Here is a 27,801-nt window from a genome sequence, read left to right as displayed (position 1 = left end):
CACGGCTCCTGGAGGGTCGACTCCCCGCAAAACATCAAAATCCATCATTTCATGCAGAGTTTAAGTCAAAATGGCCTTTTGTGTACGCGGGGGGGGAGTTATTTCTTTTCAGGCAGACTTCCTCTTGGCTCGAGTGAGGGGGTTTGCAGGGGCCGAGGTGGTGGTGGTGGTGGTGGTGGTGGTGGTGGTGGCTGTCTGAGAGAGTGAAAGCATGCAGTCAGACAGTGGGCGTGGGCTTCGCCGCGCTGTTCATTCATACAGGTGCTTATAATTTGCAGCGTGTGATTAATCATTGTTGTGTTTGGGGGTGACATCTTGTTTAATGGATCTGTCCGTCTCCCTTCTTTCACTGTTCTGGGCGGAGGAATCGGCAGCAAGCGAGCAGCACGTATAGCATTGTATATTCTAGTACACATGAAGAAATGTGTGTGTGTGTATATATATTTAAAAAAAATTGACCTCCATTGTAATTTTGTCTTTTTTTTTTCCCTCCACGTTTACCTCCAGTCCAAAAAAACGGAGCGGGCAGCCAAGGGCAACATGTGCACGAGCCCACCAGCTGCCACCACACAGAGGCGGTGGTGTTTTCCGTGTGTGTGTGTGTGTGTGTGTGTGTGTGTGTGTGTTTGCTTTGGGTGGAGGGCGAGCTGGCTGGTCAGCGCGGCTGTAAATCAGAGTATTCCTGATGGAAACCCTGATGGACGGGAACCTAATCTGTCCCCGGTGTGTCATTACGCTGAACCTCCCAGATAGCTCCAGATCCTGCTGCTCCTCTCATCTCTCCCCTTAGCCACACACACACACACACACACACACACACAGAGACACACACACCTTCCGTCCACAGTGAGCCGGGCCATGGCGGCCCTCCTGGAAACCAGAGACAGTAACGGAGACACACATGTTGAACATAAACCGGTTGAGCCGGTGTCAAGAGTTCATCGCCGGCATCTGTCATAGCAAAAGCCAGCCACCCCCCCCCCCCCCCCCCCCCCGAAAAAAAAAGCATTTTGCCGCTCTCACCTCACCACAAGCGCCTCGCTCGTGCTTGCAGATGTACACACAGGCCACGCAGCTGCCGTCGCCAAAAAACCGACCTCAGCGACGGCCGAAACGTAAGCAAACCGATCCTTCTCGGACACGTGAGGATCCGTCCCAAAGAATAGTGAGTCAGAGCCGAGGTGTCATCTTTAAGTTTTATGAACCTTTACATATCCACAAATGAAAAACCCCCTCTGTGTTTATATTTAAAAACGGTCGTTGAACTTCATAAATCAAGATTTTAACGGCACGTTTCATGTCTTTACTCCGTTTGTTATTGAAAGAATTTGCTTCGTCAGCAACTCTATAAAAGTTAAAGTCTGATCCTCCCGATCTTTTCCGTTTGACTAATAAGTCGTGTGTTGTATGTTTTGGACCTCCTCAAACACCTCCTTTTTTAAAATATTTTATTAGTCTGGTTATTGTGTGACTTTCTTCTTTTTCTCCCCCCCAAAAAACTGGTTCCCATACATAATTATCTGACAGTTTTTGGAGTTATTTCAGCTTTTTTTTGTTCCTGACAAAAAGCAGGATAAAAGCGACCGCCGCGTACGGTTCAGTTGGAGTTTGTCCAACGAGGAGATCTTGACCCCTCAATTACAGGATGATGGAGCTGTTTCTTTTGCGTGGGGCTGAATGTATTAACAATTTCGCATCCACACATGTGGAATGAACTCGGGGAAAAGCTTTGAATTTCTTTTGAACCGGGGCCAAGGCGTCGTGAAAGACATTTCCCGACTCCTTCCGCCTTCAAAAGCAGCAGAATATTGTCTGCAGGTTCCTTTGCGCTATACCAGCCAGAAACCAGAGAAGCGAAGGTTATAATCTGACGCCGTCGCCAGACAAAACCCGGCTCCGCTCCGCTGACAGTGAATCGGAGACTCACGGACTCAAAGAGTGTTTGCTTGACCTTTTCTCGGCTACTGAGTCGGTCCAAAATGTCCGTCTGTCATTCAGTGGCAGCGACGCGGTTTATCTCCAACAAACTCCAGAGCTCCGCCTCTCGTTTTCCAGCTGGAGTGGCATGTGATCTACAAAATCTGGACTTAACCGTCTTAAGTTTGCAGGAATAATGTTGTGTTTGTGCCGGTTCACGATGGATTTCCTTAGTTTGACCTTTTCTTCTTCTTTTTTCCTCCGACAGAAACTGGTTCTTCATGTCCTGTGTGTTTGTGTTTGGCTTAAAAAAGCACTGATAGGCCTCCGCCCTCCTCCCTTCTTTAATCCCAGTGTCGTGATCAAACCAGGGGTTTTCTTTCCCCGCTACTGGGTGAGCGGCGTGGCACCGAGCCATCTGCCATAACACCCCCCCCCCCTCGTCACACGGCGAGCCATTAAGCCCCGCCCGTCTGCGACAATTAATTACCCCCGTGTTGATAAATCATAGACATAACACAAAGCTGTGCTGCTGATTGCATAATTATTGCGTCAAACCACCGCTGTATGTAACGTAATCACGGCCTTTTCATCAGGGCTCGAACCGCCGGCGCGCATCTGGAGCGGCGTTATGCAATGTTTACAGAGACGCGGCGAGCTCGCTAAACAATATGTGTGAAGCCGGCGGGCCTTAACTTGTCCTCGAGTCCTTTTTTTATTTAGAGAGGGAGGGGGTGGGGGGGGGGCAGAGCGCCTCCTTCTTCACGGGAACACACTTGTGATGGCGGAGCGCATTTACACTTTGGTAATGGCTTCCTGCCTTTAACTCTGCCGGCTTAAGACGAGAGCGAGCCATGCGGGTGCTTCCCTCGTGCTCCTGCCTCTTCTTCTTCTTCTTCTTCTTCTTCTTCTTCTTTCCACTTCACGCCCCGTCTGCTGCCAACCCGGTACAGAAGGCCCGGACCACCCCGGCCGATTATCCGCCCTCCTTCCTCGGCTGTATCGCTCCTTCCACGGGTCGTTTTTGTGGACCTGAACGATCGTATCACTCTTCAGGAATGTCCGCTTGCTTTTCCCCAAACCTCTGCATCATTTGCATTTATCTACCTTGCAGCTCTTTTTTCTTTTTCTTCTCTCTGCCCGCAAAGATTGTATGTTTTGGAGAGCGGCGCTGCCAGGATGCATCCCGAAATGTCAGCCAACGGGGGTTTTTTTTTCCAGGCGCGGCACGAGGCCTGGACTTCTTTTCTGTCTCATGTCTTCAACCTCGAGCTCCAGTTGAAGCTGCAGAGTCACTGTTACCACACAGGTGCTCGTCGGCCCGTCACCAGTGAGGTCGACGCTCTTTTTCTCTTCATAAAGACGAGTCTCCGGCCCCCTGAATGTCCGGCCGGCCTCCTCCCAGACAGCGGCGAAGGGGGCCGAGCCTCCACCTATCCATACAGACACAGGGTGTTAACAACTAATTAAAGAATTTACTGCCTCACTAAACCTCCATTATTGCTGTTCCCTCCCAATTATTGGCTCTATTATCAGCTTTTATGGACTCAGGTGAGCTTCCGGGGGGAAAAGAAAGTCGCGCTGGTTTTTTTGGCCGAGCTGGTTCGGCTCCGTAATCCCGAGTAGAATAAAAGGGACGACGCCCCGAAGGGCTTCAAATCTCTGGAGTTTTTGTGATAAAGAGAAATGTTCTGTACCGATGGATGCACACGTGTTTTATTATTATGTTCCATTGAATGAGACGTGCTTCTGCAGCTGCTTCTCTTCTCTCTCAGGACATCTTTTTGAGTGCCCACATGTGCTTTCCATCCCTCCCTCTCTCTCTCTCTCTCTCTCTCTCTCTCGCTCAGCTAATCCCTCCGTCTCCCCCTCCGTCCACTAGGTGACAGTAACGACACGGTTCTCCCCCCTCTTGGGAGCGTTTGGGGGATGAGGAGAGAGGTGTGATCTCTGTTTACACAAGGTGAAATGGCTGAGGCCGGCCGGCTGGGTGTGGCGGCGGCGGCGGCGGTGGCGATGCGGCGACGTGGTGGTGGAGTTAATGGCGGCGGTGTCCGCAGTGGGAAGTCCACTTACTGCACATTTGCTATTCTGCTTCACATCACTCAGCAGCGTATAAAAGCTCAACATAATGACTCATTTGTTGCACTCTGGGAAAGCAAAAAAAAAATCCGAGAATATCAAGAAATACTTGTTTTTTTTTACGTTAGCAGCAGCGCACTTTACGCATAATCTGTTATATGTCCATGATATCACATCCAGAGTGATTCTTTACTCCTATTTATTTGTCTTTTCTGCAAATAATTTACTCTCACGGGCCGTTAAATGAAATGATCATACGGGTTCATGTCGTGACCGCCGGTTGTAATCATTTCAAAACGCCGTCTAGTATTTTTTTTTGGGCTCGAAGGACGACGATACCGTCAGGCAGAGGCGCAAATAGAAGTAGTAACGACTTCAAAAAAGTATTTTCTGAGAATAATTTGGGTTAATTTTCCTCCAAAAAACTCTGGTTGTCCAATAGGAGGAAATATTGGAATAACATTTGTATTTACAATACATAATATATTGATAATATATTCTGAGTTCTGCCTTTCTGCTGAAATACAGTACATTTCCTGATGAATTTATATAATAAAATATATTTTTACAGGCAATTTTTTCCAACTTTATTTGGCTTCAATACTTATATTACACCAAAGGTACCAATAAAACTAGAAAGATCCATTTTTAAGTTGAATTTTCTGCTGATTTCTACAAATTTACATTGCTATTGGTGGTATATTGTGCAACCTGATTGCCCAATAAACACCTTGGCAGCACCGTACCATGAAACTGCTCTTCATTCTTCCTCCAGTATGACAAACCTGTTCAAACTGGAACAGCATGGGCTGATGACCACAATATGAGATGTAACGAATGGTCGCAATAACATGCACGTACACACACCGACAAACACACACACACACACACACGACAGCCCTGTTGAGTTGTTATTTTAATGAACAGATAACATTTCACAACTGTAGTGAAACGTTCTGACTCGTTGAACGTCGTTTATGTTCCTTGGAAAATTGTGTTTCCATAAAATCAGCAACAACAACAAAAAAGGCCTCACGCCATCTAGATCTCTGCAGAAAGATAAAATGCTCCGGTTACCTTTCAATGTCTTTATCCAGCGCCGAGTCTGCCGCGCCGACGGATCCTTATGATGTCGTTCCAGTTTTAAAAATACATCTTTTGTGGCATTTAATTAACAGTTCAATAATGTTTGATAATTTAATGAACGTACCGGTAATTACAGCCTGGTAATCAAAGCGCTGCTGCCTGGAAGCCAAGAAGTTTGGGCTCGTGTGGTTTTCAGGCCGGATTTAACTTGTGAAGTAATGATGTGTGTCTGCAGGTGACAGGAACAATAAATAAGATTTTCTATTTATTTAATTGAGTTAAAAAAAACAAAACGGTTTCGAGCAGTTGTTTTTAGTAAATCTTCTGAAGGGCTTATGATACTGTGTTCAATGTGTAGCTGGCTAAATTACTGCAACGCTCCTGAAGTTGTTGAGTTCAGATCTTCTACTTGGCGGTTTGGGGACGCGTCTCACTTCCTTGTCCAGGTCGTCCAACACGCTCGAACCGAACCTCTTTTTTTATAATGTTTTTTTGTTTTATTGCACTGGAAAGGTTAATGCCTCTTCAGCCAGAAATGGGCAAATCTTTAATACAATAGATTTGTTTGTTTCAAGGACTTTAACAGCGACGCAAAAGGTTTTAATACTGTTTCCTCACCATGTTTATAAGCTGACTGACGTCTCAGTATTGAGGACACTGAGACTGCATTCCTGATGTATTATATTCTAGCGTGGCTACATTAAGGGATAATATAGAAATCCTCATTATTTGTGTGTTGTCCTACAAATGTCCAGCGGCACAGTTCAAAAACTACTTGGTTACGCTTAGAAAGACTGTGGTTTGTGTTAATGTGAGTATTTCTGTTGCGTAACTCATCTTGTTGTGTAACAAAAGTAAAGACAAATAAGTAAATGTTGACTTTCCCTTCAACACGGGACACTGAGGGCCGAGGGGCAAAAATCGATACAGCACAGTATCGCGATATTGTATCGATGCACGGAAGAGTATCGATCTTTTATTTAATCAATTCTCAACATTTTTGGTCCCAGAATAATAAAATCAATGTATTTTTTGTTGCCAAAGTTTTCCTTTCGGGACAATTTGCGGTTGAAAAAAAATGTAATAAATCGCATCGTATCGCGATACTCAATGTATCGCGATAACATCGTATCGTGACGATATTGTATCGTGGGACCTTTGGTTCTCACTTCTAGTGTCCAGGTTTGACCTCATATAAAAAATATGGTTCATAATAAGTAGTTTTCTTGTGACCTTTAAGATATATATGTCGTGACCCTTTAACGTCTCCCCTCCACACGTTTAGGAAACCGCTTCTTACCGCTGGACTATTATTTAAAAAAAAAATCCCCTGAAGCGTTTCTAGCTAGCGCGTTGTGCTCGTATTTGCAGGACTGCGTCTTTTGTTCCCGAGGTCGTACCGTTTATCTCGATGGGGGACAGGTGTCCCCTGCAGGAGTTGGAGACGATTTGTTTAAAAAGCGATACTCGTGAAAGAATAAGGCCGAGGTGACACGGAGCACTTCCTCTCAAACATCGGTTACACCGAGGTTTTGCATTCATTTTGTCCCCCTTTTCTTCTCCTCGTCACCCGCTTCCGCGCTGCCGGCGCGTGCATTTGCATCACAGTGTCGTGTAGTATGTGTGTGTGTGTGTTGGTGTGTGTGTCAGTGTGTGTGTGTGTGTGTGTGAAAAACAAGAAAGAAGAAAAGAAATGTGACCACAGGTGTCAAGAAAACTGTGACAGTAATGGAGGAGAGAGGCTCCGACAGCGCGCCGTCTGCCTGTCACTCCGTCGTTTATCATCGGCCCATCAGCTCCTGACCTAGTCCACACACACACACACACACACACACACACACACACCTCTACACCATCCATCAATATCACAGAGTTCATCTCAAGTTTAACAGACGGGGACATACCCGAGCTCTCTCTGCGTATAGCCAGTGGGGGAAAAAGCTCCATGATGCATCACTTCCAACGCCAAAAGAAATACTGGAACACGGCTCGGCTCAACAATAGCTTAACAAACGTCTCGTATTAGTCTGATCAATAGAGCATTTTTGCATCTGCAGAATCTTTTGATAAGGGCATCAAATAAAGAGATTAAAGGGATGTTTGATGTTTGAAGGTGTCGGCCAACGGTTATGCAAAAAATAAACCGATGAATCTTCTTTTTCTCGCTCCTCTCGTCTCAACTCGAGCGTTGCTGACCACTGACTAGATGTGTCCTTATTGTTGTTATTGTTTTTTAATTAAATGACCTCTCTTTTTTTAATTGGCAGCATTCCATGTACTTCCATTGTGGCTCAGCGGTGAACCTCAAACCCTCAAAAGCAAATGAAATCAGCAATATTGATACCAAAAAAGTGAGAATATTACATTAAATTTCATTTAGCCGACGCTTTGATTCAAAGAGACTTACACGCCGTAGACACAGCAATCAGGGGTTAATGAGCCGGGGGTTTCGAACCGCCGATCCCTCTGCTTGAAAGACGTGCGCATGCTAACCGCTGAGCCACAGTTGCACCTCTTTTCCTTTTTAAAAAAATTCAAATCATCACAAAATGAATGTCCATCATCTCATTTAATTGAATTTTTCGACATTAAAAAAAGCCTCCAGAGTTTAATGGTTATGTCATTTTGAACTCTAGGGTTCAGACGCCGGGACGCTCGCGCTTCAAGTCGGGGGCCCTGACTTTAAACACAATCCCCTGCTGTCATTGGAGATGACCTGGCTTGTTTTTATAAGCACCCTTTGAGCTTTTTCAAGTGCAGCATTAGGGACCGTTCAGGGAGTTAACAGGACAGGAAGCCCGATGACGGTGATATCTGAGATTAATAGCTCTCTCGCTCTCTCTCTCTCTCGCTCTCTCTCTCTCTCGCTCTCTTTCTGTCTCCTTAGCTCCCAGATGTCTTGAGCTATTACTTCTTTTAAATATGTAAATTCCAACATAATCGCTTCCTTCTCACTGGTGTTTGCTTTAGGACAGAGGAGGAACGCTGGGAGCATAAATCACTTTTAGTAATGGTTGCCTCCTTCCGCATTAATTGATTGTACAAAAGGGATGATACCAAATTGTAATGCGGTCGTTCTGGAAGTGTTTGCTTTAGAAACAGGTTTGTCTCAAAGGCCGTATTTCAATGCCTCGCTTGGCAGTAACTTTAGTTGATTGGCCTCAGCGCCGTGTTATTTGGATTCCTCTTCATGTTACATTCATTAAACCCGCTTCCCCGATCCGCCTTCTTGCCAACCGAAGTGTTTTCACACAGTTAAAGCACAATTTAAGGGTCAAACTGAAAGCTCAAAGTGTAAAAAACATTGTTTTAAAATGTATTTTTCTTCAGTAGCTTTCGTGTGACCTTTTAAGATATATGTCGTGACCCTTTAACGTCCCACCTCCCCACGTTTGAGAAACCACTGCATGGTGTCATACACTAAGGTGTCATTGTCCATTATTTTAATATATAACAAACATCCCAGGCTGGCTCTACTTGTTTGTTATGAACGATGAACCCGACTAGAATCAACACCACCTGGTGTAATGTTTGAATAGCAGCAGAGATTCACGTCTGGAGGTGAACAAATGTGCTCATAAATATGAATGATGTCCTTATTTGTCGTCCCCCGGAGTGTTTTTAACCTTCTTCGCTGACGGATATCGCGTCGGCTTTGTTGCCGGGCAGAAACAGAAACGGCAGCAGCAGCTCGCAGGGTTTGTTTAGCATTCCAGATCCGATGGGTTGTGAGAATATTAATGGAGGACGTGGAGGCACGTCGTATATCACCCGCAGGTTCAGTCAGGAGCTCTTTGTGTTGTTTTTTTTGACAAAGAGACCACTCAAAGGTGAAGCTTTGTCATCGTGACACTCGGGCGCTTCATCTCACGCCTCGCGGCGAGCCGGGTCGTTCTGCTTTTGGCTCTCAAATGAAGCGAGAAATGTGTCGTGTAATACAATATTTTCAAAACATTTAGCAATATTTATCCTCATTGCTGAGGTACACTATATTTTTTAGATCCTTTGCCGCCATCTAGTCGTTTTTTTTGACCATATTATGTTGAATTATGCAGCTGTAACTTGTTTCTACTGAAATGAAGTAATTGTAATTAAGAAAACGAGCATTAGCATATTTTAAGAAAGTAGCTCGTTCGCTATCATAAGAGACTGTAGCCTCCAGCGGGTCAAGTTAGCGTGTGAAATGAGCGACCAGTCTCTCATGGATCAGCCCATTTAACTGGGGAGGGTGTGTGTGCTTCCTGTGGCAGTGACCTTCTCCCTGTGGCTGCTGGGAATTACAGTCATTCAGTGTGTGCGTGTGTGTGTCTGGGTATGATGGATGACACCTGCACCCGTTGAGCAATCGCTCCCCGGCGCACTATTGTTGTTTCTCTTGCGTGGGAGCCGACCGCGCGCATTCCCCAGCAGCCAAAACCAACCTTGCAGATAACCATCTCATCTGCGTGACGTATGATCTTATCTCTCCGGGGTTATCGGAAGGACGGGAACGCCGAATTGCGATACCCTGGAAGTGCTACCCGGCGATGGACGTCCTCGCCAGGTAGCACTTCCAGAACTGTGTGTCGGTCCGTCACGATGTAAAATCTCACTTTTCACTTTTCTGCTGCACAACGTCACGCTGTGGCTCGGCCCACAATGTCTTTCAGTGTATATGGAAGCATGGAAGCGTGTGTCAGACACTCTTTTGTCATGAGCTCTGGTTTCCGTGCGTCTGCAAGCCGCTGACGGCCATTGTGGTTCAAGAAACAAAAGAACCTTCAAGCGCTGGAATCTCACAATATGTCACTCAACGACGCCGAGCGAAAGGAATATATACACGTCAACCAGAAGAGGGGAGAGAGCATCATCATCATCATCATCATCATCTCCTTGGTTTGCCCTCAGTGCATCAGAGGTTGTCGAGGGGGGTGTGAAGTGCTCCCACGAGTGTGTGTGTGTGTGTGTGTGTGTGTGTGTGTGGGTTCACGACTGCCGCGCTCTGTGATTAAACGGTAGTATGTGCTGACAGCTGGAGCGAGGAGCCGCCTCTCGAGGGGGGGAGTTACATATTTGCCGTCCGCAAAGGGCCTCGATGCGGCTCCCCGACATGTCGGCACAAGGCGTGTCGCGGTTACCCTCGTCGACGCTCATCAATCTCTTAAAAATGGCACTAAAAATCGTGGAGGGGATCACTTCTACTTGCGTTTTAGTTAAGAAAGAAATATTGATTGAGTCGCAGTCACCATGCTTTCATCGATGAGGTAATCATCATGTCACCTCTGCATGAATATGTGTAAGGAAATAGCATCATTATGTGAGGCTTGCGCTCTATTTTGAACTTCAAATTGTGGGGCGTGACCCTCTAGTGGAGCGCAGAGGTATTACAGGCGGGGAGAGATTCTTAAAAAATACTTTTTTTTTCTTTCTTTTTTTTGTGGGGGATTATCCTCTTCATTTTACCCATCATCCTTAGTAATGAAGGAGCTTTGTGCTGCTGTGAAGCTCTGGGGCTTCAGTGTCTTGCTCAAGGACACTTCAACATGGAAAACAGAGATCCAACCAGCTTCCTTGGTCATCTTTTTTGCCAAATTTGAGTTTTTTTTGCACATATATAACTTCATTTGCATTGTTTTAACAAAGTGATTGCACATGTTATTAGTTTTTGTCAATCTGGGATTTCAATGTTCTTTAATCTATGAATTAAAAAAGCACGGATGGAGGAGTCTCAAAGAGTTGGAGCGTTTTGTTCCCGTGTTGTCGGGGCGGTGGGGGCCGAACATTTTGCTTCCTCCAAAGTGGAGCGCGACAGAAATAGTTTGAGAACCACTAATCCTACACTAAAGTTTCGTAACTGCATCTCTCCCGGTTGTACTGCGGTGACAAAAACTGTCAATAGACTCACAAAAGACGGAGACACACCTGGCACAGTACTCAAACGGGCTCCTGTACCTGCAAGAGGTGTCTCTCCAGACAAATGACTACAATACCAGTCGCTGTCCCGGCTGGTAATTAATCGCTTCACCGTCAATAGCCTTCAAAAAGAGCTAAATGTTATGACGGGTTGCATCCTTTGTGGTTTCTGTCATCGCTTATGACATCCACGCTACGCCCTCTTGCGCAGTTTTGATTGACAGGCCACACAAAAGCATTTTGTTCGCACTTCTTTTTTTTCCCTCGACTGGAAAAACTGTAACTGTTGCTCTTGTCGCACTTTACACGTACACAGAGAACCTTTTGTGACTGGAGGTTTTTGCCAGAAGGCATTCTGGGACGTGAAGGCAAGAAAAAAAGTGACACTTCGTCACACAAAATGTCAGAGAGGGTCATGAGTCAGTTTTGACGCTGGAATACCTCGAGGGAAGGTCTGGAAGTGGAGTAAATCACTAAGTTGTCTCGTCGCAAATGAACCCGTTGGAATCGGCCGCGTCGAGAGCGTCGCTAAATAGCGAGCAAAGGTCAATTTTCTGATGGCGGTTGCACTCTCCGCTCCTTTTCAGTTCCCCCTCCCATGCACTCGTCTGCCATCAGCTGCATTCTCGCTTGTCATCCCTTTAATCCCTCCTGCGACCGACATCCCGGAGACGCCGCGTGCGTCGCTCGGTGACATCGGACCTCGCATTGCAAAAGACACCCGGCGCTCAAAAAAAGCTCTAGACAGTCTGAGAATAAGAAGAAGAAAAAAGGGGAAACTGGACACGCTGAACTAATCACCGGATCTGCACGGCACAGCGGGGCGCGGCTGTTAATTAGCAGAAGAGTGTTAACTACTGTCAGCTTTCCTAAGTTAATGAAGCATTTGGGTTCACCTGCATCCTTCAGAGTTACTGTCGTCTGAGGTTTACGACCAGGCTGAAATCTAGAGGGAATCATTTAAGTGACGAGCAGGACGCGAGCGGTGCCGTCCTTTTTTTAATATGTGCAGTCTTGACTTCACTAATATGAGTTGTTTTGTATTATATTGAGCTGTTGTTTCACGCCTCAGTGGTGGTGTCGGTGTTTCATGTGAGAGACTCGCGTCTTACCTGCGTAAAGAAAACGTAGCCGTCAGCAACGGTGCAACTAATAATTAACGGCGGATTAATATCCAAGAAAAACAAGATTATCATGGATGTGGTGTGTGTTGACGGTCCAGCGCAGACGAATAAAGGACAAATTAGTGAATGTTTTTCTAAATGTAATGAACCGTGATTCTATTGAGATCAAACTGTGGATGTTTTTTTGACAACATTAGCCTTTAAAATAAATAAAGTTTGAGTCTTTATGATGACGCAAGAACTTGATGTAGGTCCTAAAAGTAATTTAGTCTAACAGTCTAATCATAACAAAACATTCAAAGAGTTATAATAACAAATCTTTGCTATTGTCACTAAATATATTTTCACTTGTTGTACTTTACTTGAGTGTTTCCATTCAAAGCTACTTTATACTTTTACTCTAGTACATCTCTTATTACTTTACAGATTAAAATGATGCACAGTAAAGTCTGCATATACTGTCGAGTGTTGAACTACCAAACAGTAAAGTAAAGTTAAAATTGACTCCAACTTTAATAGTAAAGTTGGAGATAATAATCGGATGATATATGTATATGATACAGTAGCATTGCATGGGCCCTCCTTCAGAGTACTTTTACTTCTACTTCCTTACTCCCCTAAGGTAACTACAAATGGTTCGGTAACCCCACAAATTAAGGAAGTAAACTTGTAGTAAAAGATTTACGTTACGTTGATTTAGCAGCGACTCGCCTTCAGCGTGGAGTTTTCTGTTTCTGTGAGATTGAAGATCCGGCCGCTCCGTCGCCTGTTGGAGCACGCTCGGTCACTTCCCACCATCGCTGTGTTTGCACAGTCTGACCGAGCAGGTTTTTGGTTTCAGCGTGTGTTCTGATTACCTGTTGAAAGAGCCGATGCGCCTCATCTTCACTGCAAAAGCCGATTGATACAGCGAGGCCCCCGGGAAAAAAGCCGCCGTGTTACCTTTTTTTTTCTTTCGGTGCCGTATCAGGAAACAAAAGCAGACGTGGTCGTGTCCACCGAGCCGTGACGGATGGAGTTCAGCTCGATCCCGGTTCAGTCGGTCCTGCTCCTCCCATTCGTACATTTACACCCAAATGTGGACAAAGTCTTTTTTTTTTTTTGTTGCTATTTTACTTGATAATGACTTCTCCGGAAAATACCCAGAGGACGCACACGCACAGGCTTTTTTTTTTTTTTTTTTTTTTTTTTTAATAGACAATATGTTTAATTGAGCTAATTAGAAGGAGTCCATGTTGCACAGCAGCTGTGTCCACACACACAGTGGAATCCGCACGGCAACAGGAAAAGGGATGCAGTGAGAATTTAGAGGAAAAGAAAACGTGATTGAGTCGGAAGGCCTCCGTGCCAAAGCGGTGGCTTTTTTTTTCTACCCAGATGCACACAGTTAGCGTGTGTGTGAAACCTCGGCGATCCACCCGGCTGCATTGATTCCTGCAGCTGCTGGCTCGTCGCTGACGGTACCGGGTTTGCATTAAGTATGATCAATACAGCACAGTATCGCGATATTTTGCGTGGCGATATTGTGCCAAGTATCGATCTTTTATTTAACCAATTTTAAACGTTTTTGGTCCTAGAATAATACAATTAAATGTATTTTTTGTTGACAAAGTATTCCTTTGGGGACAATTTGCGGTAAAAAAAAAGTCATAAATCGCATTATATCGCGATACTCAACATATCGCGATAATATCGTATCGGGACTGAAGTATCGGGACGATGTATTGTATCGTAGGACCGTTTGCAAACTTCAGGAACTCAAATTCTCACAAACAAGCGTTCACTTTATCGGTTTATTTTAAGTAGAAACTGTCACACATCGTATGTATTTGCTCTCTGACCCTGCAGCGCCGTAAGAGACGCGTCATGGTCATACTGGGAGTGTGTGGTGGTGTTGACTGGTGTACGGCAACATTACAACACGGCATGACCGTATGAGGACGCGTGACGCATGAATAGCAGCAAATCCTCACATTTCAGAAGCTGGATTTGACGATTATTTAGTATTTTTTTGCTTGAGAAGTGATTTGAAACAATAACGACGTCTTAACTCACAGCTATAAATAGCGCTTTTCGTAGTCCTGGGGGTTTAGTTTTTATATTCTGAGACAAATCAGCATCTTAGAAATGTAAACATGTCATAATGTTGCATCCTACATGCCATGATAACCCTTTTATTTTGTACGTTTTCACAAAATTTACTGAAGCTTTCTTCTCAGTCTTACCCTAAAATATAATAATAATGTAATCTCGGCTGCTCAAAATGTTTTTCACAGCCTGAAAAACATTTCTTTTATCCAAATATAGGAAGTGAAACAGACCACAAACTGCACAGTAAGGTCTGTTTCAAGGTTAGATTACTATCTTATTATTAGCACATGTTTAATGAACAAATTGCACGAGCACTAAAGCGCTCGCAACACCCGATATTTATCCCCGAGAGTTGGTCCTGCAACCTGAGATCATAACAACCTGCGTTCACCTCCACGTTCACGCTCATTAACGTGACTTATCCCCACTGTTTCCTCCACTCAGGTCTGGTGGAGATCTGCTTGATGCATCCCCTCGACGTGGTGAAGACAAGGTAAGCCGCCCGTTCACGACTCGTACGCAAACTCATATTTAGCGTAACTTTAACCGAAAAGCCATTTTTAATTCCACATCTGCCTCGAAGACTTCTCGGTGGGTTTTTGGGTCTGTGTTTAGTGGAGTTCCCAGCATACCAGTCCTTTTTTTCCTTCTTCTTCTTCTTCTTCTCCTCCAGCTGGCCAACTCTGCGCTCATTCTCCTCACAAGCGGGGCGTCCATGCCAAGAACCTCGAGACATTTTGTGGAAAAAATGAAATGCATCATTGATCCATTCATTCCCCCTGCGATGTTCACATTAGAAGCTTTTCATGTCGAGCAAATCACTCCCGATTCTTCTTAACCTTTATTACAATTGAAGTATAAACAGTTTCTTCCTTTCCGGTGGAATAAAAGGTGACTCTTCGGGATCAATCGAGCGCCGCCAAACGAGCTCTCCGCGGCTAATAGCTTAGCGTTTCGTTAGCGTCTCCTTTGTGTGCGTTACGCTCGAGTGGCAGCAGGCTCGAGCTGTTGAGTGATCAGGAGCCTCACACCACAGTGTCTCAGCCGGCCATAAACAGGTCGTGGGCTACTACTAAAGCTTTATAGTCTTTCACAGGCCGAGCCAAGACCTCTGGCTTCGTTTTTCACCCCCTTCCCTCCCCCTCCCTCTCGCACTACTTGTCAGTAAATTGTGCTGCTTTTTCTGTCATTTACGGCAAGCCGTTTCTCGGTAAATAAATTGCTTGGCGTGCCTTTTTTTTTAATTTTTTTTTTTAAAAGGCACAAAGAAAAAAGAAAAAGAAGTGAGACGGTTGCACTTTGAAGGTGCAACCACCTGAACGCGGTAAAGAGGGAAGCGCGAGGGGGATAAAAGCCGGGGGTTTGAGCGCCGGCTGTATTAGTCGATATGTGATACTTTGAAGGCACACACGGCGTGATTTATTGTCGCGAGTAGAAACTCTGGAGGTTTATTACAGGTACGGCTTTGGCGCTCCTCCTCCTCCTCTTCCTCCGCCTGTCCGTCCTCACGCGGGGTCAGGGTTAAAAGTGCACTCGCTATTTTCTTTGTAACGCTCTTCCTTTTAAAAAAAAAAAAGCGGTAAAAGACGCTCTAAAATCGGACAGCTTTATCTGTTTGTTTTCCGTTTGCGTCGCCGTGAGAAGCGGCGTCTGCGTAAAGTGATTCCTTTTGGTCGCGATCTGTGTTTGTTTTTGAACAAAATGAACAAATTAAAAAGTCCTTTCTTCTTCTTTTCTTTTTTTTTAATAGGGAGCGTCTAAACAACAGGAGGTCGCTGCTTGTTTTCATGGCAGGCGTCTTCACACACACACACACACACACACACAGAGACAGACCAGTGCAGATATGCACGCATGCGTATTGTACACGCGTGTGCACACACTTTAACATCCACACATGAATTTGTGAACATAGCATACATACCGGCTAATTGGGACACTGAGGGAGCTGAAATCTATTAGCAGGAACCTTGGAGCCGAGAGTCAGACACCGACACACCTTCACTGGGTCTCTCTCTCTCTCTCTCTCTCTCTCTCTCTCTCTCTCTCTCTCTCTCTCTCTCTCTCTCTCTCAGGCATGGCTCTTATTAGGCACCGGCTCCTGCTTTAATGTCCACCGGTCCAAATTGAACAGCAACTGGAGTAAATTTACTTTTTTTCCACCGACTCGGAATCAAAGGGATTTTTTTCCCCTCTTTTCTTTTTCCCCCCTTTCGTCTTTTTTTGCAAGGTAAACTTGACTAAATGCATACCTGCCTGGGAGCTGATGTTTACCTATTTTACAAATGAGGGAGGGAGGAGGGGGGGCGGGGCATTTTTTTAGATCTCAGTCGGTCTCGAGAGGCGCGGCCACGAGTCGCTAAACACCGCAGCTATGAATCAAAAAATAATGCCGGGAGAATTTGACGGCTATTTCCTTTTTAATAAAAACGGGTTGATTCACCCACCGACATGATTGTTTTGGCAGATAAATGAAAAGCTGTGCTCCACGTATTCAAGACATTTTAAAGCACATTAATTAACGCAACAATCAGCTCAGGATGTGTATTAAAAAAACACTTCCAGACCACAGAGCCGATGTGAGCACACTGGACGTGGCTTCAGACGTAAAGTAAACATCTCGTGAGACTTTCCGGCTTTGTTGTTGCACGTTTCCTCCCCGTTGCGGGCCGGCTGACCAGTCGAGCCGTGACCCCGGTAACTCACCTTTGCTAACAAGTACATCTATCTTACATCTGAGGGACTCCTGCAGAGCGCACCTTCCATCAGCGTGACTTAGTACCTCTTTCATCGTTGTGAAGGAGTGGAGCAGCAAACAAATTTACACACCGGTGGGTTCAGGGGGGATGCAGCGGACGAGGCTCGTCGTGGGTTCTGTGTCTCGCTGGAGGATTTATTTACCGGAAAAACGGCTAATAGCATCACTGCTAGTGGGAGGTGTCAGAACGACGAGTAGGATTACGAACCGACGCGTGTTTTCTCTGTGCGTTGGTAGGCTAGTGTGCCACGTCAAATGCGGGGAGTGCTTATTTTTGCCCCAAAATTATTCCATTTACGACGATGCACATCAGAAAAAGAACCAAACTCGGTGTCAATCAATCAGGTTTGCGTGAAGGATAGATGGCCAACATGTTTTTAACGTGGTCTGTCGGAGAAGATTTGTGGGCCAGGACTCGTTTGCAGCATGAACTCTTCCATCACACGTGCATCTTCACGATGGAAACCGATGCGTTTCTTGTTGCTTCGTTTTCCTCATTGTGAGTCAATCCGGATCCAAAATTAACCCCAATATGTAAATGCGGCACAAAGTAAACCGTCAATTGCCCCCCCCTTGACCCGTACCGTCGTCCACGGGCCGGGGCAGGAATGAGGGGGGGGTGTAGATGGAGGGGGGTGGGGGGGTGAAGCCAGTCGTCGGTTCGAGCAGAAAAGAGAGACAGTGGGGACCGGGGGGAGTTACAGCTTTTCATTAACCTGGAAACCACCTAGTTACATGGTTCATGGGCTGGTCTCAGCTCACTTGGAGGTAACAAAGGGTGTCGGGCGGCACTTTCTGCAGGGGGCTGTGCGCTCGGGGGCTCGGCCCATCTGACTCTGATCAGGTTCTCCCTCTCATTAGAGAGCTGCACTGAGCCCTGCGTTTCCCTTCATGTCGAGATCCTGTTACACTCCAGCTCCACCCTCGTGCACGTTCATGCGAGAAGAAGAAGAAGAAAAAAACAAACAACATATATACTCGCGCTCATCTGAGCGGCTTCCCATCAACCCGTTTCACTTCCGGTCCAGAGAGTGGAACCAACCGCATCCCAGCAACTTCTCCTGTCATCGTGAGCTCGTCGCGGTTTCCTCCGCCCGTGCACACGGTCCGATGCGCTCGCCCCCAAAAAGATGTATTTGGTGCAACAACTTCCATCCAGCCGCTCCTTCTCGGCCTCTGTTCTCCATCTGCACCCACGCTTTCTTTCTCTTATCCTTTCCCACTCCAAGTCCTCCTCTTCTCTCGCTCACATATTCCCTCTTCCTCCAGTTTTTCTTTCTCTAAACTCCTCCCACCGGCCCTTCTGTCTTCTATGGTTAGCTTTTCACAGCAACCGGCCTCAGTTAGCCTGTTGAATTAGCCGCTACTTTAGCTAATATAACCCGGCTTGTGTAACAACGCCATCTTTAAACTGCCATCCGTCCCCTCTGAATGTGTAGTTTGTCGAGCGATTATGTAACGTCGTTGTAAATCCTCCCCCCTCCCCTCTCTCGTAGTGAGATTTGTATTGAATTATGCAATTCTGTAAATTGCATTGTATGACACGGCTTGTCAGAGTCTCCCCCACCCGCCCCCCCACCCTCGGGGGGAAAAACCTCTAAGCCTGCCAGTAGCCTGTTTTCCAGCCTGATTAGAAAAACCTGGTCACTACCTCCATTTGGTCACAGCATGCATGAAAGTGTGTCCCACTCGGGGGGCTTGAAAGTGATCTTTGATGAGGGCTTTGACAGATGACGTCCAGTCTTGTTTTGTGGAACGTGTGACGGGGCGCTGAGGATGGCCCAAAGGCTTCCCTCCCTCCCTCCCTCCCTCCCTCCTCTTGTTTGCCCCCCAACTGCTTGGTGAACCCCAGTGCACTTGTGGAGGAATCCCCGACACAACCCCTCAAACAGCAGGGCACAAAGCAGGCGGCGGCAGCCCGATAGCCGAGCTGGCCTTGTAAAGGAGCCGGCGGGTCAGCGGTCGTCAAAAAGCCGGCTCCCGATCCCCTCCGGCGGGCGCTGGGAGGCCGCGGGGCGAGACGGCGCTCTCGGCGCACGTCTAGGGGCGAATTCTCGCAGATGATGCCTCCGTTTCGTCCAATCAGATTGAAGATATTGAACATTTTGCTTATAGGCAAGGTGAGTGAATCGTATAGCCCAGTAGGCCCACGAGTTACATCCATATTGAGTCATGTGTCAACCGCATGATTTGCATTTAAAAGCCAATGCAGGAAGCCGTGTGACAGCAGGTAAGGGTGTAGCAGCTCCATCCCTTTGTCCACGACGCCACCTGGTAAAAGTTCACATCCCACCACAGAAATATGAACGCTTGTGTTTTATATTAACTGTAACGCCAGAGGACTCGCAGTCCAATACTATCTGTGTCTGTTGATGGGTTGTATACAGGATGACATCATCGAAGGCGTGCAGATTCATAATATTTTCCGTGCTGCTGCAGTTTGCTTCCAGTGCGTCAATAAAACTGGAGCCACAAAGTTCCGCTCCACAAATGTCACAAACAGTCTTTTATTTGTATTTGCGTGCGCAGCCCTTTCACACAGGGATTGGGTCATAATGTGCTTTTATTTTTGTTAAATGAAACTACCGACATACAGGAAATGAGTTGGTAACCACGAGATATGAGGATGCCTTTTAAGACACATTAGCATCCTTTACGGCTTTGTGGATTTTATGACCGTAGATATTTAAATATGTTGACCTTCACAGGATTTTTGTCGTAAAATTTAGTTTTTTTACCACAATCTTTCATACCATCAGGGCAAGAAAGAGAATATAAAAACATAAGAAAAGTTTCTGTTGGATCATTGAATGTAATTAAAGATCTTTTGCTGTTAAAAGACTCATTCGCATTTCTTTGCATTGACCCTTTGCTAAGTCCCGCCCCTTAAACGCACACCGACCAATCGGAGCTTCAGACAGCTCTGACAAGAGCACGACAACCAATCAAAGACTCTCGTGCAATTGATTCATATTTTCTTTATCTCCCATCTGGTTCATTTGATGCTCATCATGGTTAAACATTGCGTAATACCCTGCATGTGTCAATCAAACACGTGTAGACCCTTCTGTCCGCTGCGCTCTGAATTTGATTTTTTTTTTCTTCTAAATTTTGATCAAACTTGCGCTCATGCCGCGTTTGGCAAATTCTAATTTCCTAAATAATATGACTTTTAAAAAAAAAAGTAAGAACTGGACGTCCGCCTGGTGGTCCCTGGTGGATTATATGATGCGTACGATGTAACTGCGACGTCATTTCTATTCACCTTTTTTTACTGTCAACTATCTAATAAAAGCAAAAAGGCCAGAAAAGTAAACTTTTAAAACCCGACCCATTACTTTTAATGTTGCGACAGATGTTGCTGCAGTCACCAACGGATGACTAAATGAGAGATTTCACTTCAGATCGGGGGTGCACATAAAGAGCAGATGTGCACGTCAGTGTGTGTGTGTGTGTGTGTGTGTGTGTGTCTGTGTGTGTGTGTGTGTGGTACTGGTGCACCTGTAATCATTATCAGTGATGGGGTTCACATTCCACGATACTAATGACAGAGTGGAGGCGTCGTGTGCTTTGATTCCTCTGGACCCTGACTGTGCTGCAACCACAGCGCCGCCCCCCCGCTGCCCCATCGCTCTCTTTATTTCTGACTCTCAAACTCTTGCGTGTCTCCGCGTCCTTCATCCAGCTTTCATCGCTCGTTCCCCGACGTCTTGCAAAGCAGCCTTTTGCACTTTTCAGTCGTTCTTCAAGCTGCTTTTCAACCCGTTGAAAACTGTGGAAGCAAAAAGATATTTTCATCGTAACGATGAACATCCAGCTTGACATGAGCCAGATTCCCCAAAAAATGCCTCCTGGAGCGTCAATAAGACACCTTTTTGGAAAGATTAGGACCTAAAGAATTGAAATATGCAACAAAAATCACAATAAAACAAAGAATCGGCCTGTTAGGAAGGAGTTTCAGTCAAAAAAACTGTGTCGTTCGGTTCACAAATTAGAAAAATTACGTATTTTATGCCAAAAGATTGTCTGAATGGGGCATGCTGGGACTTAAAATGGGAGCGGGAGGGTTTCCAAAAGGTTAAACTACGCAGAAAAAGAAGTTGTCCCGGTGGCTGCAGGCATCCCAGTTGTCTCGAACGGCTCAACCTCTGATCTTTCACCCATTTAAACTGTTTAAGCATGTGGTCTTGCTTTGCCTTTTTCTGGCACCTCTGACCACAATCATATGTGCAGTTGTGATAATTGTGATAATCTGCACTTTTAAAAGTGTTGAACCAACACTTAAGGGCTTACCGAACAATAATGGGAACATATCCACACATAAGTCACGCTCGCGGCCTCGTGGGAAGTCTCTCCGGACAAATCCACAGCGAGAGACGCGGCCTCTCTGTTGTGTAAACACACGCTCGTTGTTTTTTCTTCCTCCGGCTTCCTCATTCTTCGCGTCTCTCGCGACACCTCGGCCGTCACGAGACGGTTGAAAGAGAGAGAAGGTGACCGGCCGCATTCACAACCGCAATTACCCGTGTAATTACTGTGGTTTTTCCTGTGCAGAGACCGGAGACAGAAATGTTATTAGAAGGCTTCGCACTTCTTCCATAAGCTCCGCTCCGTCTTTGCTGCTGGAGGTCCGAGCTCCAGGGAGAGAGATGAAGGGCCGAGTTAAAGCATATGGTTTCCTCTGAAAAGCCGTCTCAGAAGTTCATTTAAACAGCGGTTTAAGACACAAAAGTGTTCGACTGAGCGACTCAGAAGCTCTTTTGTCTCGGTGACAGTTCGATTTTTTTTGAATGAACACCTTTAGTTGTGGTTTTGAGATTCAAATTTAGCATCTTTTTATGTCGGTTATGTGTCTTGTTTCATACGGCATGTTCTGGTGTTTGTTCTTGTAATATCTGTTGTGCATTGTGAACCTCGTCTGTTGTTGTGTGTGTGAGTCTGTTGTCGTCTATGGGGACAAATGAGTTTTCCTACTCAGGATTAATAAAGCTATCTATCTATCTATCTATCTATCTATCTATCTATCTATCTATCTATCTATCTATCTATCTATCTATCTATCTATCTATCTATCTATCTATCTATCTATCTATCTATCTATCTATCTATCTATCTATTTATTTATTTATTTATTTATGTACCTACCTACCTATCTGTTTATCTCAACCTTTTTTTATGAACGCTTGCATAATCTCCTTTAAAAGATGCAGCACGGCGCTCGTTCTGGGTCCGAGTTGTCTGGATTTATAGAGGAGGTTTTTGGTTGAATGCAGGTAAACTTGCTTCTTGTGGTTGAGCACAACGTCTCTCAGCTCCAATTTAAGACAAAAAATGTACTTCTTGGCCGGACATCCGCTGCATACACTAAAATCCCCCTAAAATATAGCCCCTCCCCCCCCTTATCAGATGGCCCGATGGGTCCCAAAAGTGATCTTTGCTTTCAAAGGTCTGCATCACCGACTGCAACCGTAATGCCTCGTGTCACTCATGATGCACTTAGAATAACTGGATCTAAGGGTCCAAGATGCTGTGAAAGTGTCCGAACCGGCCTCGAAAGATGGAGATGTCAGATAAACAGGAGAGAAAGATAAGAGCAGTGGTAGCCTTTCTACTTGCAGAGAGCTCTTTACCCATCCGGACCGAACTAAATGACACGGCTCCGGTCTGAATGATAAGTGTGACCAAACACCTCAACGCATCCAGTTATAAATGTTTACATGGGATGGAGGATGCTAACGAAGCAGCCGTAAAGTGTCGGTGACTCTCGGGTTTCTCTGTGTCTTCTGTCTGGAGCGCACTGTGTTATAGCCAGCGGTAGCCTGCTGTCAGGGAAGTCTCCGAAAAAAAAAAAAAAGCCTCTCCTCACTTCAAAGTTACTGTCGCTGGAGTCTCGACCTCGCTGCCGTCATCTGTCACGGCTCCTGTTTTCTGTTGTTTTTTTGTGAACTAAGTCTGAAAAAAGATCCTGGGAATACTTTCAGGACTTTGGATGAAAGGTCACTTGCACTCGTTTTTATCTGCTAAACTATAACGTTACATCCACTATACATATCATTAAAACACTCGGTCGAACATTAGCACCATAATTTAAGTTAACGGCGTTTGGCAGAGGTTAAGAGACCCCAGTTTAAACACCCGAGAAATCCTCTTTGTTATACAACCACTTACTGCAAATGTCAGCGAGGGAACTCGTTTGTTCGGTCCGCTCCGCTGCGCCGGCGGCTTTCTTAATTCGCTGCAGTCGTCTCTTAACGCGGCGATCTGTCAGTCAACCAGAAGTGTGTAGTAATGCTCAAAAACATCTTGAGTCTTGAGTCTCGGGCCTTTCCCCCCCGGCCCTGTCCTCACGCTGTTTTATGCGGCTCTTTTCCTGCTTTAACACACTAACGCAGCCTGATCTCGGGTCGCAGGGGTCAACGGTATATGAGCAGACATCTGGACCGGCAAACCGATCCACGACATCACCATAGGGAATCGGGGGGGGGGGAACGAGGAGGAGAGGTAACATTTCCTCCCTTTTTTTCTTTTTTTTTTTAAAACCCGCACGCCACAACCTGCGACAGAGCGCCGGGCCGCCACCGGCATCAGTCGGCTCGCGGTGCCGGTGAAACCCAACCCGCGGCCTGGTCCGGATCAAGCTCTGGCGGCCTGCCGTGTCACAAGCGCCAAAAGGTTTATCACTTCCCCTCTGCTCCCATCTTGCATCTTCACCCCCCCTCAACTTTATTTTCCTATCCCTCTCTCCAGAGGCGGGTCTGTGTTTATTGGCGTCCTCAAACACTTTTTCCCTTGAAGCGGCTTTTTCTATCGATTCCATCCAGCAAATACGCGTTTGTCCTCGCTTGTTTAATTCCACGTCGTTGCGCAGGATGTCACTTTGGAGGAAGCAAAATGTTCGCGCCCCACCGCCCCGACAACATGGGAACAAAACGGTCCAACTTTGTGAGACTCCTCCATCCGTGCTTTTTTAATTATTAGATTAAATAAAATGCTCCATCTGACAAAAACTAATAACATGTGCAATCACTTTGTTAAAACAATGCAAATAAAGTTATATATGTGCAAAAAATAACTCATATTTGGCAAGAAAAGATGAGCAAGGAAGCCGGTTGGATTCCTGTTTTCTCCCCATAGTTTCATGTTGAACTGTCCTTGAGCAAGGCACTGAAGCCCCAGAGCTTCACAGCAGCACAAAGCTCCTTCATTACTAAGGATGATGGGTAAAATGCAGAGAATAATCCCCCCATTGTGGGATTAATAAAGAATTCTTAAAACATTAAAAAAATTATATTTTTTTGAATCTGCGTCTCCCACCTGTAATACCTCGGCGGCCCACTAGAGGGTCACGCCCCACTGCTTTAAATTAACATTGTTGCGTCGTGTTTATTCGACACTTTTTGTCCAAAGCAACGGACAATGAGTGCAAGAGCTGGACGTCATCAAGAAAATGTATTTATATTTAAAATAAATAACCAAAAGCTCGCTTAAGTGCACAAAGATCAAGTCATACTCGTTGTTTTATGTTTTTTTTTAGTCGTCGATGACCACTACGTCAAAAACGAGCCGGCACTGGACCCAAAAGGGGACCCCCTTTTTTTTTTTTTTTAATTTATGGTTCCACTCTTGAACCCTGAAGCCCGATTGGACGGCTCGAGACACGACTGGCCGCGTTTGCCATGTTGGACCATTTAGGTCGGGAGAAAAGTGCTCTTAACCTCATGTACCAATGCAATGGACTTCTACCGTCTTTATGATCGCGCTCATTAAAATTAATTGTCTGGCTGTAAAAATAGATTCCCCCTTTATGTCGCCCTCTGGATTGTCTTATGCACTTCAGATCTAACATGAGAAATCGCTGAACTTCCAGCCCCTCGGTGATTCACGTCTTCTTTTTCTTCAATCATATATTTTGTCTCTTTTTTTCTTCTTTTTGTGTGTGTGTGTGTGTGTGTGCGTCAAAGCACTTGGCATTCCTGGAGGGAAGGCATGAGTAGATCAAGGCTCTCACTGTGGCAACCAGTCCAAAATACACAGCAACACACATAAATCACCAGGTTCATACATGAAAATGGCACAATTTGAAATATTACGGCGTAATAGATGGCATAAGATAACTAAACGTTGTAGGTTGGGGTCAATACTTCTTTATGTCGAGTGTTTGTTTGCACGCCGATCCGTCCGAATAGCTATAAATATGATTTCACGTCGGCCTTATTAGATGCTAAATGTTAACGCGAGCAAGTCATCAAACTGTGCCATTGAGGGAATACCCCTCATTTAATAGGGCATATTTTTAAGAGATCTCCTTAAAAAAAGCACGGCTGGCCCCCTTTTTGTTTTAAAGTAGACCCATCAAACCTCTGCCTTTTGATCAAACCCCCTCCTACCCCGTTCCCATAGGCTTTTATTCTTTTAACACCATCATTAATGAGCTTCACCTCAACATCTCGTCCTCTGCGGGGTGACAGCCCGCCGGTTCGAGCCCATTACCACCGGGGTCTGGGAGCGGACACGGCTTTTTTTTTTTTTTTGTAAGGCCCCTTGAAACGTCCGCGCTCCCGTCCATAAAATTAAAAAAAAAAAAAATACAAAGAATGGGGGGCTCTCGCCCAGCTACTCCGCCCTCATTTACCTTTTTGGCCTAGATTTTTAAACTTTTACAGGCAGTGGAGGTCAGGTGGGCGAGGTCTCCGGGATTATTTACCCCCGAGGTGCTTGTCTTCGTTCACAAGAAGCGCCCCCAAACCTGCCCTCGCCCTCGCCCTCACCCGAAGGGGGCAGCTCTGGGGCCTGTAAAGCAAAGCGCAGGAGGAGAAAGGAGTACTCTTGATGAACTCGCAGATCTCGTACTGTATCGCCCTCGCCGGTGATTGAAGGAGTCGCTCCTAAAGGAAGCCCCTTGGCTCTCTTTTGGGGGTTGCTCGACCGACTCCGAGGCCGAGCGACTCCGCTGTAGAGGCCGTCTCGTGCTCTTCTTCAGCCAACCCGGTAGATCTTCTTACTCGCTGAGGCTTTATAAACCTGAAACGAGAGCCCCTTTGTCCGCACAAATCCTCCAAAACGAAACATTCGAACTTGGACCTGTAAAAAAGATTTGAGTCTGGTTTTCCACCGCCGCTCCCGTCGCTGTGAAGAGACGACATTAGCAGCTTCCCGACAAGCGTCCCCCTCCCTCCCGCTGCCACTGCAGGCCCTCTGGTCCTCCCTATTATCTCCCGCTTCCCCTCGGCCTTGTTGTTTGGTCCTCGGCGTTTATGGCGGGGTAGCAGAGGGCCATGAGGAAATGAGGCGACCCCGAGGTCACGAGCGGAGGGAGCCGGCGGGGCTGGGAACCGGACCGCGGTCCCCAAAACGCCAACCTCCACGCTCTCGTGGGCCGGTTCGGGTTCGAGGGAAGGCAAACGCAAAGGAGACCGCGGACAGCATCCCCTTGACCCCCTCTTCAGCGTCATGTGCCTTTAATTAAGACATATTTGAATATGTTTACAAGCCCGAGTAGTCTTAAATCTTCCCCGGGTCCGCCAGTATCTCGTACCTCAAGTCCTTCTTCTTCTTCTTTAATACGGTGTCAGACATCTATTTATTATGCTGTTTTAACTGGTTTTCAGGAACAGGGGGGTTACAAGCTGTTTGGGAATCCACCAAATAGGATTGGGGGGGGGGGGGGGGCGCCCCTCTAAGATGTTAATCTGTTAGCGATATGAAAGGCCGCTCACCCCACTAAACTCACCCTCCCTCCACTGGAACCTGGGGGCCCTTTATGGCCCCATCAGGCACCCGCATGGACGACTTACTGCTGACCTTGTGACCCGGCAGTTGAAGCCATATGAGGAGGGAATCTTTCTCTTGTCCCTCTCTTCTGTCTCTTCACCCCTGCTTCTGTTTCCTACCCTCAGATTCCCCGATGTACCTTCACTATTTGCAGGGAATATGATCTCCTTCCTCATAATCCCTCCAGTCCTCGAAGTATCGGGTCGAAAATCACAGCGTGATCTCATCGAACGGTTTAGTTTGAACATGTTTTGTCGCCGTTTGGCTGTGTTTGTGTGGCAGAATGCAATGACATCTCTTCCTCGTCTTCTCAATACCTGAAACTCTTCATCTCCAGCGTTCACATATTCCTCCTTTCACCCCTTCAACTGGTCTCTCATGTAAAAAGGTTTACACACCGCTCTCCAGCCTTTATTAGGGAGGTAGCAGCGTGTTTTCTACACAAGAAAAAGCTCCTTCGACCGGCTCCGTCATATTAAACATTTACACAGAACTCAAGAGCTGTTACAATTGGCTTACTGGCGTGTTAGCAGTCGGAAAAAAAAGCTCGCTGCGAAAAGGCCTGGTCCCGGGGAGTCGGGCGGCTAATTGGATCGGTTGGGTTAAATAAATGTTTGACTTGTCCTCTGCGCTGGGAGGACGTGGAGGCAGGAGCTTCATGGCGGATGAAAGGGAGAAACGAGGGAAGAAGAAGGAGGAGAAGGAGGAAGAGGAAGAGGAGAATCAGCTTCTCTTTTGATATGGTTGAATTGTTTTTGTGTGTGTATTTTTCACATTGTAATTTCCACAATGAGGGCAGTGAATCGAAGAAGATGCGCTGTAGTTTTCACAGTGATTTCTTTGTCGTTGCAGGTTCCAGATCCAGCGGGGAACCAGCGACCCCACCAGCTACAAGAGCCTGAGCGACTGCTTCCGCACCGTCATCCGCAACGAGGGGTAGGTTTTCCTCTGCAGGCGTCGCCTACAAGTTTCTCCAGAGCACCGATGGAGTCCCACTTCCTGTTTCACCAACGCAGCGAAGGAGGCATTTCTCTGTGATGAAGCAATGCTATTTTTAAAAAACATACTTTAGCGTGTCGA

The 27,801-nt window shown here is 46.1% G+C and overlaps 1 protein-coding gene across 1 annotated transcript in view; it reads left to right on the top strand.

The window, feature by feature from the left end:
- Positions 1 to 27,801, top strand: part of slc25a21 (solute carrier family 25 member 21) — an 83,173-nt gene that overhangs the window by 39,139 nt on the left and 16,233 nt on the right. The window contains exons 3-4 of the mRNA XM_068580431.1: positions 14,637 to 14,685; positions 27,574 to 27,657. Of these exons, the coding sequence (XP_068436532.1) occupies positions 14,637 to 14,685; positions 27,574 to 27,657 (133 nt within the window). The remainder of the gene's footprint in view (positions 1 to 14,636; positions 14,686 to 27,573; positions 27,658 to 27,801) is intronic.

The sequence above is a fragment of the Clinocottus analis genome, unplaced genomic scaffold, assembly GCF_023055335.1.
Source record: "Clinocottus analis isolate CAN_PGR_092001 unplaced genomic scaffold, fCliAna1.0.p SCAF_17, whole genome shotgun sequence".
NCBI lineage: Eukaryota > Metazoa > Chordata > Actinopteri > Perciformes > Cottidae > Clinocottus > Clinocottus analis.
This window is presented reverse-complemented; position numbering and strand designations above follow the sequence as displayed.